This window comes from Lactuca saligna, chromosome 5 (assembly GCF_052625555.1).
Source record: "Lactuca saligna cultivar CGN05327 chromosome 5, ASM5262555v1, whole genome shotgun sequence".
Lineage (NCBI taxonomy): Eukaryota > Viridiplantae > Streptophyta > Magnoliopsida > Asterales > Asteraceae > Lactuca > Lactuca saligna.
Genome location: NC_136421.1, coordinates 13,260,652 through 13,277,385, shown reverse-complemented (window position 1 = coordinate 13,277,385; position 16,734 = coordinate 13,260,652). Strand labels below are relative to the sequence as shown.

Sequence of the window (16,734 nt, the reverse complement as noted above, 5' to 3'; positions counted from 1 at the left end):
TGTTGCTTTTTAAGGGTTCTTCCACAAGATTGTTTGCCCGAAAATGGTAAACAAGTTTCAGATTTGTTTTACTTCAAACCCCACATGCGTATGTCCCTTTATAATTCGAGACTTATGCCTGGGACTCAATCGAATCGACAGTGAAAGGTTGTTGGGGTATTGGTGGACATTAAAGGCGATAATTACTAATCTGAATGTGCCAACTTATGTGTCATCGAGTCAACTCAGTATTGACTCAGTGAGTTACCGCATACGTATACATGGCAAGTGACGAGGCAGGTTTACCTGCTAAAATGGGTAATGTGACTTTCTCAATCGGTCATCAACAAGTTTAAGCCCTTAAAACGCAAAAAATAGTCACGAGGGACCATTTAAACCATTATACGTAACTTTGTTGAACTAAAGTGACAATAACCCTTGTTGATATTCATATTATGTTTTTGTGATTTTCTCTAGAACTTTGATGAGTTGGATTTCATATTTGGTGACAAAGTTCAATAACAAATTCATATACTAAACTAGTAAACTTTTTGATGTCAATTTTAAAAACATAATTTATAGAATAAAAAACAACCGAAAAATGCATGTAATTTACCATTTGAAATATACTATGCAGTCTACCGAATTATATATGGCTATACAATTTCATGTAAAAATCGCATAAAATAATATTGAACTAGATTTGGTTTTATTATTTAATTATTCAAATCCAAGATTTAAAAGCTCATCATCTCCTGTCATCTCTCTCTAGGCTCCTCCAAATATTCTTACACCAGAGGATTGCCCAAAACACACTGTCTCTCTTTCTCTTTCTCTCTCTCTCTCCTCTTTCTATTAATTTATACTATTCCCATCAATCCCAGCTACAAATTCCATTTCTTTTCATTTATATACACAAAGGAGTGGAGGAATAACCAAGAAATATGTAAAGTTTTTTTTAGTTAAAATATAATAACAATACCTTGCCTTTGGGGAAGAAACCCACATCCTCCGTTCTCAATTATATGCATATTCATTCTTAGATCTTACCCACCTTCAAATCAGACCTCCATTAATGGTAAGTGTATACAGAAACCAATTTTCTTGTGTAGATTTCCCTAATTTTGTTTTGTATTGATCGATTTCTGTGATCTATTTGAATTGTGGGTTTTTATGAATCTGAAATCTACTTGAGATTGATGTTTGAGGGATCCGATTTTCTTGATTTTAGTTCGTGAATACTCGGACTGTTTTCCGATCACTCTTTGGTAGCCGATTCTGCCTAATTTTGTCCGGATAAGGTAAGCATTTACTTGTTTTAATCCTTTCTTATCTACATTTTGATCTGTTGAAACTGGAAATATGCATAATTGTGTTGTTCTATCTGCTTCTTCACTAAATTTTTGTTGGACTCATGAAATCTGTAGCGTTTGGATTGATTTGCATCGATGTAATAGGGTAAAGTTTCGATTTTTAATCAGAATTATGATACCTTTCATTCTGTCGTTGTTGTAGTTGAATTGGGTTAGCAACTCAGCACCCCGATTAGTTTTTAGTTGAGGGTTATATCCAATTTCATGGCAATTCAACATGGGGTTATAGTAAAGATGGAATCGGATTTCGGTAAACTATTCATTGGTGGGATTTCATGGGACACCGATGAGGCTCGATTGAAAGAGTATTTTAGTGGTTATGGTGAAGTTATCGAAGCCGTGATCATGAGAGATCGTATCACTGGTCGTGCTCGTGGATTCGGTTTCATCGTCTTCGCTGATCCCGCTGTTGCAGAGAGAGTCGTGATGGAGAAACATATGATTGATGGTCGAACCGTAAGTTAATTCAAAAATTCTCTAACCCTAATTAATAACAATCAACAATGCGATTTAGATTCTTAATTTCATTTTTAAAAAAAAAATCACACAGGTCGAAGCCAAAAAAGCCGTTCCTAGAGAAGACCACCATGGATTGAACTTGAACAGAAACAACAACAACAGCATTCAAGGATCACCAGGTCCGGGAGGTCGTACGAAGAAGATATTCGTAGGAGGATTAGCGTCAACAGTCACCGAGAGTGATTTCAAGAAATACTTCGATCAATTTGGTACGATTACAGATGTGGTGGTGATGTATGATCACAACACTCAAAGGCCAAGAGGTTTTGGTTTCATCACATTTGATTCAGAGGAATCAGTGGATCGTGTTTTGCATAAAACCTTCCACGAACTCAATGGCAAAATGGTTGAAGTCAAACGGGCAGTTCCAAAAGAGTTATCCCCGGGCCCCAGTCGAAGCCCGTTGGTTGGAGTTGGATTCAACTACGGGTTGACCCGACCCAACACGTTCCTCACCAGCACCTACCCGCAAGGTTACAACATGAGTTCAATTTATGGAGGTCGAACGGATAGCCGGTTCAGCCCGATTGCGCAATCGGGCCGAAACGGGTTTTCACCGTTTGGGTCGTCCGGCTACGGGATGGGTATGAACCTGGACCCAGGTTTGAGCCCGAATGCATTTGGAACGACCTCTAACAACATGGGTTACGGGCGGGTTTTGAGCCCGTACTCGAATCGGTTCGTTACCCCGATCGGTTACAACCAAAGTAATGTTAATGTTAGAAACGAGTCGTTTATCGGGTCAACAACTCGAAATGTTTGGGGAAATGGTGGTGGGCTGACGAGCCCGGGTGGGTCCGGTCCGTATTTGGGTTCGGGAACCAACGGTGGGTTTGGAGTATTTGGAAACGGGTCGAACTGGGGTTCGAACCCGATATCTACTCAAGGTGGTGGAGTGAGCTCGTCTGGCTACAATGGTGGAAGTATAGGCGAAAACAACTATGGAATTGGAGGTGGAGGTGGTGGTGGACTTGGAAGAAACAATGGGGTAACCCATGAAGGGTCTTATGGTAATTTATACCGTCGGGGTTCAATGTATGGTGAAACCACTTGGCAGCAGCAGCCTTCTAATGAGCTGGAGGGTTCGGGTCCTGGTCCGGGTTCATTTGGTTATGGGCTTGATAATTCGGAAGATGTCACAGGCAGAAGTTCTGAGGGCTATGTTGGTAATTATAGCATTGCAAATAGACAAACTAATAGGGGTATGTGTTATGTGTATGTCTAATTATATAAATAAGAAAATCACAAAATTGACCAAAATGGGTAGGAGTTATTTAACAAAATAGTAACATCCTTTTGGGGCTTATCACAAAATGACCACCTATTTCACAATGAGCCTCCTTAGAAATTGAAACAATGTTTTTTTTTTTTTTATGGTCTACACTCTACACCACAAAAAAAAAAAAAAGATATATTGCGAAATACTACATGATTTTCCTTCGAAGGTTTTTATGGTCAAAAAACAATTTCACAATTTGCAAAATGGTGGTCATTTTGTTGAAAATGCATCCCACCCATTACCCATATTGGTCATTTTTGTAATTATCTCTAGATTGCATATATTGGTTTTGCTTTACATGTAGATATGTTGGTTTTAACTCTGATTTTGGTGAATGATTACATTACAGGGATTGCTGCATAGAAGTTTTTCAAGATTTGCATACAAGAAAGAAGGTAACTTTTAGGAGGAAGTGTTATTTGGTAGAAAACCCAAACCCTCTTTAGTATACAACACGAGGCAGGTTTTAAGGCTATTTGGTTTTGTGGATTCTTCAGAAAAAAGATATAAACTACAAGATTTGATGGCTTTTAAAAAGGGGATTGGATTTGGTGACAAATTATGAATTTTGAATTTTGAATTGACGTTTAGGTTTCCAGTTCAGCATGTGTTCTTGGACAACCCCAACCCAACCCAACCCCCCCCAGTAAGTTCCACTTTTGATGTGTTGTTGTGCATCTTTTCAACATGATGAGAGTGGTTAGATTTAGATCAAAATAATTTGTGTTTCTTTCTTTCATTTCGGATTTTATTTCTTCTTATTGTTGAGTTGTTGTAATGTCTGGTAAATTTGCCAGTACTTGATGATGTTGCTTTTCTTTCCTGAGAATGTACTTTTCAGCTTTCTGTTTGATTTACAAATTAAGTGTGAATGATTTAGAGAGATGTAATCCTTAACCTTTTAGGATTCTTATTAATTAATAAGTTGAATGAATGTTCGTTTTTTTATGTTTTTTTGTTCTTTCATCATCATGGTTTGTATGTTTATATATGTTTTTGAACGAGGTTTAAATGATCTCGTGACGTAATCATTTTCATCAGCCTTCTGTTCTTTAGGCCATTTACTCTGTCTAATCATTTAACTTGTTTATTTTAGTTTATGTCTTTTGGGCTTCTTAAATATCTCTCTATGGCTTTGTCATTATGTTATTTTTAGATCAACATGACAAAAGTAGAAACATAAACCCTACATTACCAATGGATGAAAACAGTACGGAAATATGTTCCAAATTTCAACAATGCGGTGTAAAGGTGATGTTCTTCTTGTTCTATCAAGGAAGATCTATCTCTGAACTAAAATCTTTTTTCAGAACCGAATGAAATAAGTTAACATAATAACTGACGACAAACAAACTATGTTATTAATAGGGGTGTTCATGGTTTAGTTTGAAACCGTGAAACCGTTCAAACCGGGTATCGGTTTGGTTTCGCGGTTTGTATTTTTCTTTATGGTTTGACTTGCGGCTTCATATTTTCGAAACCGTAATGAATGGTTCGGTTTATGGTTTGAAATTTTTTAAACCGTATAAAACCGGATCGGATCGTAGTGTGTGCCGACCGTAGTGTGTGTGTGTGTATATATATATATATATATATATATATATATATATATATATATATATATATATATATATATATATATATACAAAACTTCAAAAATGGTCCCTGTGGTTTTTGAAAATATCAAGTTTAGTCCTTAAGTTCAAAAACCTCACAGATGATCCCCGTGGTTTCAAAACTTTTAACAAATGGTCCTTTTCGTTAACACCGTTAACATTTGATCGTTAAGTGAAGGGCATATCAGTCATTTCACAAAACAGGGACCATTTATGAAGTTTTTTTGTTATTTAAAAAGACAAAATATAATTATTTAATGTATAAAGGTTTCTCTCTTCCCCTCTTTCTCTCTCTCTCTCTCTCTCTCTCTCTCCCCTCTCTCTCTCTCTCTCTCTCTCTCTCTCTCTCTCTTAGTTCGTCTCCTCCCCTTTCTCTCTTCTTCCCCATTCTTCTTCCTCCAGAAAAAAATCCCCCACTTCCTTATTGTCTGCAAGCAAACAACTACAACGTTGATGTCTCTCTCAAAACAACCTTCAACAAATTCTCTTTCTCTACATACGCTTCCTTTGCTGCATTTTCTGATTTTCTTGCTTGTGTCTGAGGATGTCTTAGAGCTTCCAATAATATTCCTTTGTTTGATTCACTCACACGAGTTGTTTTTGCAGACCTTTCGTTGAAGAATACATAGCTTTATAGTTTGCTGAAGAACCAAATGATGGCGATTTTGGGGTTAATGACTCCATTTGATTCATGTAAGACTTGATCTGATAACCATGAACAATAGCTGGTTGATCATTGAACCCAACAGAAGCTTGAGAGATTCGAAGACCATTAGAAGATGATTCAAGGCAAAGTCTATGGAATCACTTTTCACCAGGGTCCATCACATTGAGGTTTGATTGATGTGCATACGATTCTAGTATTTGCTTTTGATTCGATAACAATGAAGGCGAGCTTCCGGCCCAGTGAAACCCGTAAATCGAGTCGGTGGTCGTTTGCACACTCTGATATGTTGTTGCCTTCGAATTCATGTTCACCTTTGAATTTATTCCGAGTAATTTGTCAAGTTTTCTTGTTTTTGCTTCCTGTGTTGGTTCACCATGGTAATAAGATAGCAGATGAATGTTCATCTTTTCTGGATTGACCATCTTTTCTGGATTTGATTTTGGAAGAAGATGATTCTCGTTACAATCATGTGAATTTGATCATTTTGAAACAACTGAACCCAAATCATCTTTTCCGACGATCTGCCACCATGGAATTGATACCTCACCGTTTTTCTCGAATCTCGACCTAGCGTTGTTGCTAGCTGGTTTTGTTGGGAAAAAGGAATATGTCATTCTAATCCTGTAGAAGTGTTATTAACTGGGGTGAGGTAGGCTACTCTTGTCGGCTTCACAGATTCGACGGAGGAGGGTGGAGGAGGTTGGGAAAGGTGAGGCAACTCCGATGGTCGGCAGCCTCTTCTTGGTCGATGGTGAAGGATAACGGGAAGGGAAGAGAGAAATAGAGAGAGAGAGAGAGAGAGGGCCCTTTAATATTAAATAATTATATATATTTTTTTCTTTTTTAAGGCAAAACTTCATAAATGGTCCCTATGGTGGTGAAATGACTGATATGCCCTTCACTTAACGGTCAAATGTTAACGGTGTTAGCGAAAAAGACCATTTGTTAAAAGTTTTGAAACCACATGGACCATCTGTGAGGTTTTTTGAACTTAAGGACTAAACTTGATATTTTCGAAAACCACAGGGACCATTTTTGAAGTTTTGTCATATATATATATATATATATATATATATATATATATATATATATATATATATATATATATATATATATATATATATATATATATATATAACCATTAAAACAATATCATTTTGATATAAAAACAAGAAGTTTCTTTTTATTCATTTGTTGCGTCTAAATTCATTTTTTCTAGTTTCCTAATGTAACCATGTCATATTTAGATTGTATGTTTTTTTATTAAACCTTCAGTATTTATATCATATTATCATGTGTGATATTTTAAGTAAGTCTGCATAAAGGTTTAATGGTTTTATTTTAATGATAAATCGTGAATAAGGTAGTTGTTTCTTTTAGTCCATCAATGTTTATTCTTTATGTTAGTTGTCAATGATTCAATTTGGTTCGTTCTTAATTTTATTTGAAAAACTAAGCGAATGCCCGCGCGTTGCGCAAAAACACATATATAGTTGAAATTTGATATCATAATTTGTATACTAAATTGATATAATATATTGATTATTTTGAGTTATATGATAATATATAGATCTATTATAACTTAATAATCTCAATTTTTTAAATGATTTCTACCTGTGAATTACACATGAATAAAATTAAATATAATATATAGTTTAATGTTATTTATAGTTGCTATTATTGTTAATTTTTTTTTAAAATTTATTTGCTTAATGTTTTAATTTCAATCATTATAATTATTTACAACATCAAACATTATTTTTTGATTTTAAATGTAACAATATAATCATTTATATAGAATTATTGTTAACTATTGTTATTGAAAGTTCTTTTAAGCTACTTATTTGGAAACTTTCAACGATTATAAAAAAAATCTTTAGGAAATATTTTAGTTAAATTGAGGTTGCAATTTAGTTTTTGCATTTATCACTACAGTTTATCACTTTTAATTATTTACAAAATATTCTTTGGTTTTTTAAGTGGAACTGAAATTTATATTTAAGTTGACATTTTATAGCGCAGAAACACCTATATAGTTGAAGTCTTTACAAATATATGTTTTTTTTTTAAATATAACAATAACGTTGTTAAATTTGATATAATAATTCGTATATTAAATTGATATAATATATTGATTATATATATATATATATATATATATATATATATATATATATATATATAATATAATATAATATAATATAATATAACATAATTAAATATAATATATGTTAATTAATTCATAATCTATTATTAATTCATAATCTCAATCGTTTGAATAACTTTTACCCGCGAGTTACAAATGAATACAATTAAATATAATATATGATTTAATGTTATTTATAGTTGTTGTTATTATTAATTAATTTTTAAAATTTATTTGCTTAATGTTTTAATTTCTATTATTATAATTATTTAGAAAAATTAAACATTATTTTTTGATTTTAAAGGTAACAATATAATCATTTATATAGAGTTATTTTTAACTATTGTTATTGTAACATCCCTGAATATCAAGAGTAGAGTTGAAGGGCTAAAGTGAAAATGTATAAGGGAAACTCGGCGAGTCTATGGGTGGACTCGGCGAGTAGAGTCGCGACTCCGGTTGCGTGTTAAGTGACCAACTAGGCGAGTCGGCGGCTGGACTCGACGAGTTGGTGCTGGGTGAAGAAAACCCTAATCTTCGGGGTTTGCCCCTATTTATAGGATGTTATGCCTTCTCTTCAGCCTCTATGTACCCTGAGAGTTCCAGAGAAAACCCTTATCGTGAGAAATTCCATTATTGAGAGGATTGAAACTTGGAAGAAGGGATTTGTGAAGAGAAGTTAGAGGAATTCGAGGATAACATTAAGAGGGCTTGTGGATCTGAAGTCTTCATCAGTTTAGGCTCATCTTTGGGGTAAGAATCCTCTGTCTTGAACCCCCTTTTTCCCTTATTGTCATCCATGGTGGTTGTTTTGGGGTTTTTGGAGGATTTCATGAGTCATTTCGGGATTAGAAGATGGATTTGAGGATGCTACCTCAGATCTGGAGTAGTGATGATCTAAAATTGCATAAAGTCCCTGTTGTTAAGTGATTAGTGAAGCTATCTTGTCCCAAACCCTAGCCCTAGAGTGTAAAATGCCTAGATCTCTTTGGATTCACGTAAAGTTTGCCACTTTACGTGATGGATGGGTTGTATAAGGGTAGATCTATGTTTTGGATCATCTGCATGGCCTGGAAAGCTTCTGCATGGGTTAAGATCTAGAGGCACTCGGCGAGTCACAAAGGTGTAATCGGCGAGTTGCTTGAAGATGGACTGGAACTCGATGAGTTGGAAGAACAACTCGGCGAGTAGGTTGAAGATGGCCTTGGACTCGGCGAGTCTGGTCATGAGGTCCAAACTTCTTCTGGTGAAGCCATGAATCAGTGAGTCAAGGGAGGACTCGGTGAGTGCGAGGGGACTCAGAGTTGTGAGACTCGGCGAGTCTCGGGGTGACTCGGCGAGTTGAGTCGTGGATTAGGGAAGTTCTAAGCATGGGGACTCGACGAGTCATTAGGTTGACTCGGCGAGTAGAGTGAGTCAGGAGGATGAGTTTGACTTTGACTTTGACCAAGGGTTTACCATGACTTCCAGGGGCATTTTGGTAATTATTGGCTTTTGTTTTGAGTTCAGTGTTGGTGTTAGCCAGTGGTGGAGATCGTGTCAGTGGTCGGAGCATCTCGGTCTTATCTTTCCAGTCAGCAGTTGCAAGGTGAGTTATCCTCACTATATCAACAGGGTCTAAGGCACCAAGGCCGACCCTTTATCGGATTGTAATCCGGGTATTGTTGTTATGTTGTTGTTTTACTATGTTTGCATCCTGGTAGTTAGGATGGTATTCGTTAGAGACCTGGTTAAGGTTGGTATCCTGGTATATAGGGAGATGCTATGCTAGTGACCGGTTAGGTCGATATCATGCTTAGAGTATGTTGTGTTACGTGATTTGCTAGATCGGTTTGATTTAATGTGAATTGTTATATGGTTGTATGTTTATGTGCACATGGTTGTTTGACAGGGGTTGGGTTGAGGCGGGACCTGCTTTGTGCTGTAGGCCAACGTACCCAGGGCAGACTGGTTATTCCGAAGGCCCAGCGAGCGATCCGGATAGGCTGTAGGCCCTACGAGGGTGGACCAGACGTGCTGAGGCTCGGAGAGTGGACCAGGCCGACTGAAGGCCCGATGCGGGCGGACCAGTCATACTGTAGACTTAGAGAGTGGACCAGGTGGGTTGAAGGCCCGGTGCGGGCAGACCAACCACACTGCAGACTCGAGGGACCTGACTGGACTCGGAGGGTGGACTAGGTGGACTGAAGGCCCGACACGGCGGACCAGTCACACAGTAGACCCGATATGCATGGTTGTTCTGTGATTCGATATGATATAGCATGTTATGTGTATGGTATATGTGGTTGGTATTTTGGGGGTATCTCACTAAGCTTTCGGGCTTACAATTGTGGTTTAATGTTTTTCAGGTTCTTCAGGAGACCGTGGCAAGGCAAAGGCATGATCGTACCGCTCCTCGAGTTTGTGTTTTATGATATGGTTCTGGGAATACTCTGATAATAAATGTATTGAAAACCTTTTTTGTAATAACATTATTAAAATGGGTTGTTTTTGAAAAGTTTAAATTTTGTTGAAATTTTTGGTCGTTACAGTTATTGTAAGTTATTTTAAGCTACTTATTTGAAAACTTTTAATGATTATAAAAATATCTTTAGGAAATATTTTAGATAAATTAAGATTACAATTTAGTTTTTGTATTTATCACTACAATTTATTACTTTTAACTATTTACAAAATATTCTTTGGTTTTTTAAATGAAACTGAAATTTATATTTAAGTAGACATTATAATGTTATATTTAAGTTAACAATTTAAGTATTTTGTCAAAGCTGTTCAAAAGTTGTAGCTTTAAATTGATAATGGTTTACATATAACAACATATTAATTCTAATAAATTAAGTATAATATGTTAAAATTTAAAGACATAAATTTATACGTAGAAAGAAATATATTATTTAAAATTGAAATTTAGTTTATTTATGATGACACTTTAGGTTTGATATTTATTTAACTTTATTAACCAACTCATAATAATTATTAGAAGGCACTGCAATTTATCACTTTTAACTATTTACAAAATATTCTTTGGGTTGTTTAAGTTAAACTAAAATTTCTATTTAAGTTTACACTGTACTGTTATATATTTCAATTAATAATTTAAGTATTTTATACAAATTCTTCCAAAATTATATCTTTAAAATGATAACGACTTACATCCAATAATATACTAAAACTAATAAATTAAGTATTATATGTTAAAAGTTAAAAAACATAACTTTATAATTAGAAGTAAAGATATTATTTTAATATTGAAATTTAGTTTATGTATGATTATACTTTAGATTTCATATTTATTTAACTTAATTAACCAAATTATAATTATTATCAGAAAGAAATTGAAAAGTCATGGGAGTTTCAAATTAATGTGGTGAAAGGAAAAATGTGTGAGAGTTTCAAATGAATATGGTGAAAGGAAAAATGCTAGCTTTATAAGTATATAATGATCGTATTCTAATGGATCCAACTTAAATGAGCGTAAACAGCCCAAACCGTGAAACCAAACCGAAGCCAAACCGTTAGTAACAGTTTGGTTTAGTTCAGTTTTAATTTTCAGTGGTTTGGCTTTGGTTTTCGATTGAAAAAAACCGTTACTAACGGTTTTGCTTTGGTTTGAAATAAAAACCGAAAAAACCGGACTGTGAACACCCCTAGTTACTAATGTTACTAATACATCAATGTGTGATGTATTATTTTTACCATTGTTATAATGAAAGAACAAAAGCGGGGATAGCTCAGTTGGGAGAGCGTCAGACTGAAGATCTGAAGGTCACGTGTTCGATCCACGTTCACCGCATTTTATTTTTTACTTTTTACAACTCTAGTCTTCATCCTGGTCTTGAATTGACTATTATGGTTATTCTTATGATTTATATAATCTTAGAATAAAAAAGAACAATAGCGGGGATAACTCAATTGGGAGAGCGTCAGACTGAAGATATGAAGGTCACGTGTTCGATCCACGTTCACCGCATTTTTATATCTTCAATAATACAACCTCCTCGTATTTCTTCATTAAAAGCTCAGTTTTGTGTGTTGCTCGGATGTTCTATATATTAGGGATGATTTATTTTTTTTGTTTTCTACATATTTTTACTTTAAACAACTCAAATAACAACAAAATCTCCGATGAGAAACAAACAAACTATAAGCGGGCTAGGCTAAGTCATAGTGAAACTGACATAAATATAAACAAGGACTACAAGCTTTGAAAGCATGATGTCGGGATAAATAATATAATTATAATGAAAAGACAGGTTTAACAAGTTAGGTAAGTTATCGATGGAACATATGTTAGCTACTGAGGTTGAAATTTGTGGTCAACTTTCAAGTTGGTTTACCAAGTCTTAAGTGAGTCGTATTCGTAAGGATATGGTGGGTAGAGTTTTCAATAATTATGTATGCAATGTATCTTTTTTCATGTATTAAAAATATTAAATTTTCAATTTAAGCATCAATATTATATACTTGCATCATGGCATTGAACATTTCATTCTGCACTTTAACTCATCTAATACTTTTTCAATGTTACATAGTATCTCCTTATCTATTAGAACATTCTCTAGTTATCATCATCATTAATCAAAAACTTGTACTTAGTACATAGGTACATGTATACCTTCATGCTTGACACCTTGCACCTCTTATTAATTTCTTGTTATAACATCTACAATGATGTATAGTTTAATTGAATTTTTGGATAATGTGAAATGAGTAATTGTCTTTAAATAGATTAATCACGATCATAGTTGGATGGCGTTGGCATTTAATTAATATGAAATTCAATGACCATTGAAGTGTTCATGGTGATTGAAATGTTCAATGAATATATGTAGACTTTGGTTCAAATCAGAACAATTATGTAATTAAAAACGCAGGAAAAAATATGAACTATATAATTCATTTTGCATCAAAAAGAACAATAGCGGGGATGGCTCAGTTCGGAGAGCGTTAGACTGAAGATCTGAAGGTCACGTGTTCTATCCACGTTCACCGCATTTTTATTTCTTCAATAATACAACCTCCTCGTAGTTCTTCATTGAAATCTCAGTTTTGTGTGTTGCTCGGATGTTATATATATGAGGGAGGATTTATATTTTGTTTTCTTCATATTTTTACTAAAACAACTCAAATAACAACAAAATCTCCGATGAGAAACAAACAAATTATAAGCGGGCTAGGCTAAGTAATAGTGAAACTAACATAAAGATAAACAAGGACTACAAGCTTTTAAAGCATGATGTCGGGATAAATAATATAATTATAATGAAAAGACAAGTTTTACAAGATAGGTAAGTCATCGATGGAACATATGTTAGCTGCTGAGGTTGAAATTGGTGGTCAACTTTCAAGTTGGTTTACCAAGTCTTAAGTGAGTCCTATTTGTAAGGATATGGTGGGGAGAGTTTTCAATAATCACGTATGAATGTATCTTTTTTCATGTAGTAAAAATCTAAAATTTTCCACTTAAGCATCAATATTATATACTTGCATCATGGCATTGAACATTTCATTATGCACTTTAACTCCTCTAATACTTCTTCAATGTTTCATAGTATCTTCTTATCTATTAGAACATTCTCTAGTTATCATCATCATGAATCAAAAACTTGTACTTAATACATAGGTACATGTATACTTTCATGATTGACACCTTGCACCTCTTATTCATTTCTTGTTATAACATCTACAATGATGTATAGTTTAATTGAATTTTTGGATAATGTGAAATGATTAATTGTCTTTAAATAGATTAAACATGATCATAGTTGGATGGCGTTGTCATTTAATTAATATGAAATTCAATGACCATTGAAGTGTTGATGGTCGTTGAAATGTTCAATGAATATTTGTAGACGTTGGTTCAAATCAGAACAATTATGTAATTAAAAACGTAGGAAAAAATCTGAACTATATAATTCATTTTGCATCAAAAAGAACAATAACGGGGATAGCTCAGTTGGGAGAGCATCAGACTGAAGATCTGAAGGTCACGTGTTCGATTCACGTTAACCGCATTTTTATTTCTTCAATAATACAACCTCCTCGTATTTCTTCATTAAAAGCTCAGTTTTGTGTGGTGCTCGGATGTTCTATATATTAGGAATGATTTGTTTTTGTTTTCTTCATAATTTTACTTTAAACAACTCAAATAACAACAAAATCTCCGATGAGAAACAAACAAACTATAAGCGGGCTACGCTAAGTAACATTGAAACTGACATAAATATAAACAAGGACTACAAGCTTTGAAAGCATGATGTCGGGATATATAATATAATTATAATGAAAAGACAGGTTTTACAAGTTAGGTAAGTCATCGATGGAACATATGTTAGTTGCTGAGGTTGAAATTTGTGGTCAACTTTCAAGTTGGTTTAACAAGTCTTAAGTGAGTCCTATTCGTAAGGATATGGTGGGTAGAGTATTCAATAATCACGTATGCAATGTATCTTTTTTCATGTAGTAAAAGTCTTAAATTTTCCATTTAAGCATCAATATTATATACTTGCATCATGGCATTGAACATTTCATTCTGCACTTTAACTCCTCTAATACTTCTTCAATGTTTCAGAGTATCTCCTTATCTATTAGAACATTCTCTAGTTATCATCATCATTAATAAAAAACTTGTACTTAGTACATAGGTACATGTATACCTTCGTGCTTGACACCTTGCACCTCTTATTAATTTCTTGTTATAACATCTACAATGATGTATAGTTTAATTGAATTTTTGGATAACGTGAAATGAGTAATTGTCTTTAAATAGATTAATCACGATCATAGTTGGATGGCGTTGGCATTTAATTAATATGAAATTCAATGACCATTGAAGTGTTCATGGTGATTGAAATGTTCAATGAATATATGTAGACTTTGGTTCAAATCAGAACAATTATGTAATTAAAAACGCAGGAAAAAATATGAACTATATAATTCATTTTGCATCAAAAAGAACAATAGCGGGGATGGCTCAGTTCGGAGAGCGTTAGACTGAAGATCTGAAGGTCACGTGTTCTATCCACGTTCACCGCATTTTTATTTCTTCAATAATACAACCTCCTCGTAGTTCTTCATTGAAATCTCAGTTTTGTGTGTTGCTCGGATGTTATATATATGAGGGAGGATTTATATTTTGTTTTCTTCATATTTTTACTAAAACAACTCAAATAACAACAAAATCTCCGATGAGAAACAAACAAACTATAAGCGGGCTAGGCTAAGTAATAGTGAAACTAACATAAAGATAAACAAGGACTACAAGCTTTTAAAGCATGATGTCGGGATAAATAATATAATTATAATGAAAAGACAGGATTTACAAGATAGGTAAGTCATCGATGGAACATATGTTAGCTGCTGAGGTTGAAATTGGTGGTCAACTTTCAAGTTGGTTTACCAAGTCTTAAGTGAGTCCTATTTGTAAGGATATGGTGGGGAGAGTTTTCAATAATCACGTATGCAATGTATATTTTTTAATGTAGTAAAAATATTAAATTTTCCATTTGAGCATCTGATAGGTCCTGAATTCGAGAACAGGAAAAACTCCAGAAAAAAAAGCCTAAGGTTCAATTCTTATTCATTCGTCCTTTAAAACTAGAAACAATCATACTTATAATGTTCTGCAAATCCAGATCCTAAATAATAGAAAAGATAATAGGAATGATAATATCTTATCCCCCAAGTAACAAATAAATACCAAAAATACCAAACTGTATAAAAAATAATTTTATTTTCTCCTCCGATACACCTGGCCCCACCTGCTTGAACTTCCAGGCGTATCATCACTCCCCACGCAATTTTGAACCTTTTCCTCAAGGTTGAAGGTAGGGAACTGTCCATTCAAAACAATAAACTCCTCCCATGTTTCTTCATACTCCGGCAGACCTTGCCAACGAATTAGAACTTCCTTATCCCTTCCCCCTCGCGAACACTTTCCACCGCCTCCGGCTGCAACAAAACCTCCATTTCTTCTGTCAAAGTAGCCAGTAAGTTGGGAGTAGCCACCCGGTTACTGATAGCACGTTTAAGCTGAGACACATGAAAAACATTGTGGATTCGAGCTGTATCGGGCAGCAACAACCGATATGCCACGGGTCCAATTGTTTCCAAGACTTCAAAAGGACCAAAGTATCGAGGTGCTAGCTTCTCATTTACCCACCGGGCCACAGTTCGCTTCCGGTAGGGTCGTAACTTTAAGTTCACACGATCTCCCACAACAAAGTTCTCGTTTCGTCGATGCCCATCTGCATGGTTTTTCATTTGTTGTTGGGCTTTGAGCAAGTGTCTTTTTAGCTCTTGCAACATCCGATCCCTTTCTTCCAAGTATTGCTCCACCGTACCCACCACTGTCATCACCTTACCATAATAAACCAAGTGAGGCGGGTCCCACCCTAATAAGACCCGGAAAGGCGTCGTTTTTGCGGAGGTATGGAAGGAAGTGTTATACCAATATTCCGCCCACGGTAGCCAAGAAACCCACCGAGACAGTGTCTCAGCCGTAAAACACCGGAGGTAAGTCTCCATACACCGGTTCACCACTTCGGTTTGCCCATCGGTTTGCGGGTGGTAAGCCGTACTCCTCCGCAACTTGATACCCATCATCTGGAAAAGCTCCTTCCAAAACTTGCTAACAAACACCTTATCCCGGTCCAATACAATGGACTCCAGCACCCCGTGAAGACAAACAATCTCCCACAGAAACACATTCGCTACCGTGCTGGCCGTGTATAGGTATTTGAGAGGTAGAAAATGGGCATACTTACTCAAGCGATCCACCACCACGAAAATAACGGTATTACCCTCTGATCTTGGCAAACCATCAATAAAGTCCATCGTGAGCTCCGACCAAACCGTCGATGGTAATTCAAGTGGCTGAAGCAACCCATTAGGTGACATGGTTGAATACTTATGCCTTTGGCACGTGTCACACTCCACCACCTACCTAGCCACATCGCCCTTCATTCCAACCCAATAGAACTCTCTTGCAAGCCGCCGGTAAGTCTTTTGTACCCCGAAATGACCCTCGACAGCACCTTCATGGAATTCCTTGCAAAGAACCGACACCCAACGCGATCCCTTCGGGACGACCAACCGGCCCTCAAACACCACCCGATCATGGCTAATTGAATACCCCACCGGATCCAACCCATCCC

At 35.4% G+C, this 16,734-nt stretch overlaps 1 protein-coding gene and 4 non-coding genes across 7 annotated transcripts; all 5 read left to right on the top strand.

The window, feature by feature from the left end:
- Positions 1-727: 727 nt before the first annotated feature.
- On the top strand, positions 728-4,098 carry LOC145047477 (heterogeneous nuclear ribonucleoprotein 1-like). Of its 3 annotated transcripts, none has more exons than XM_078995748.1 (5): positions 728-1,057; positions 1,211-1,280; positions 1,495-1,808; positions 1,903-3,073; positions 3,500-4,098. In XM_078995748.1, exons 3-5 carry the CDS (start codon positions 1,557-1,559, stop codon positions 3,511-3,513), a joined length of 1,437 nt encoding a protein of 478 aa, XP_078851874.1. In that variant the 5' UTR covers positions 728-1,057; positions 1,211-1,280; positions 1,495-1,556; the 3' UTR covers positions 3,514-4,098. The 3 variants fall into 3 exon arrangements, with proteins under 3 accessions (XP_078851874.1, XP_078851873.1, XP_078851872.1); XM_078995747.1 differs by having other exon boundaries at positions 1,175-1,280; XM_078995746.1 differs by having other exon boundaries at positions 728-1,280.
- A 7,201-nt stretch (positions 4,099-11,299) lies between these two features.
- On the top strand, positions 11,300-11,372 carry TRNAF-GAA (transfer RNA phenylalanine (anticodon GAA)). Its single transcript has one exon. It is a non-coding gene; the product is annotated as a tRNA-Phe (tRNA).
- Positions 11,373-12,500: 1,128 nt separating this feature from the next.
- Positions 12,501-12,573, top strand: TRNAF-GAA (transfer RNA phenylalanine (anticodon GAA)). The gene has a single exon. It is a non-coding gene; the product is annotated as a tRNA-Phe (tRNA).
- Positions 12,574-13,520: 947 nt separating this feature from the next.
- TRNAF-GAA (transfer RNA phenylalanine (anticodon GAA)) lies at positions 13,521-13,593 on the top strand. The gene has a single exon. It is a non-coding gene; the product is annotated as a tRNA-Phe (tRNA).
- A 948-nt stretch (positions 13,594-14,541) lies between these two features.
- On the top strand, positions 14,542-14,614 carry TRNAF-GAA (transfer RNA phenylalanine (anticodon GAA)). The gene has a single exon. It is a non-coding gene; the product is annotated as a tRNA-Phe (tRNA).
- Positions 14,615-16,734: the final 2,120 nt, after the last annotated feature.

Bases quoted from the DNA above. Each gene is read 5' to 3' on its own strand.
- LOC145047477 (XM_078995748.1), top strand. From the start codon at position 1,557: ATGGCAATTCAACATGGGGTTATAGTAAAGATGGAATCGGATTTCGGT. The intron at 1,809-1,902 runs GTAAGTTAATTC...AAAATCACACAG, and splicing joins ATATGATTGATGGTCGAACC to GTCGAAGCCAAAAAAGCCGT.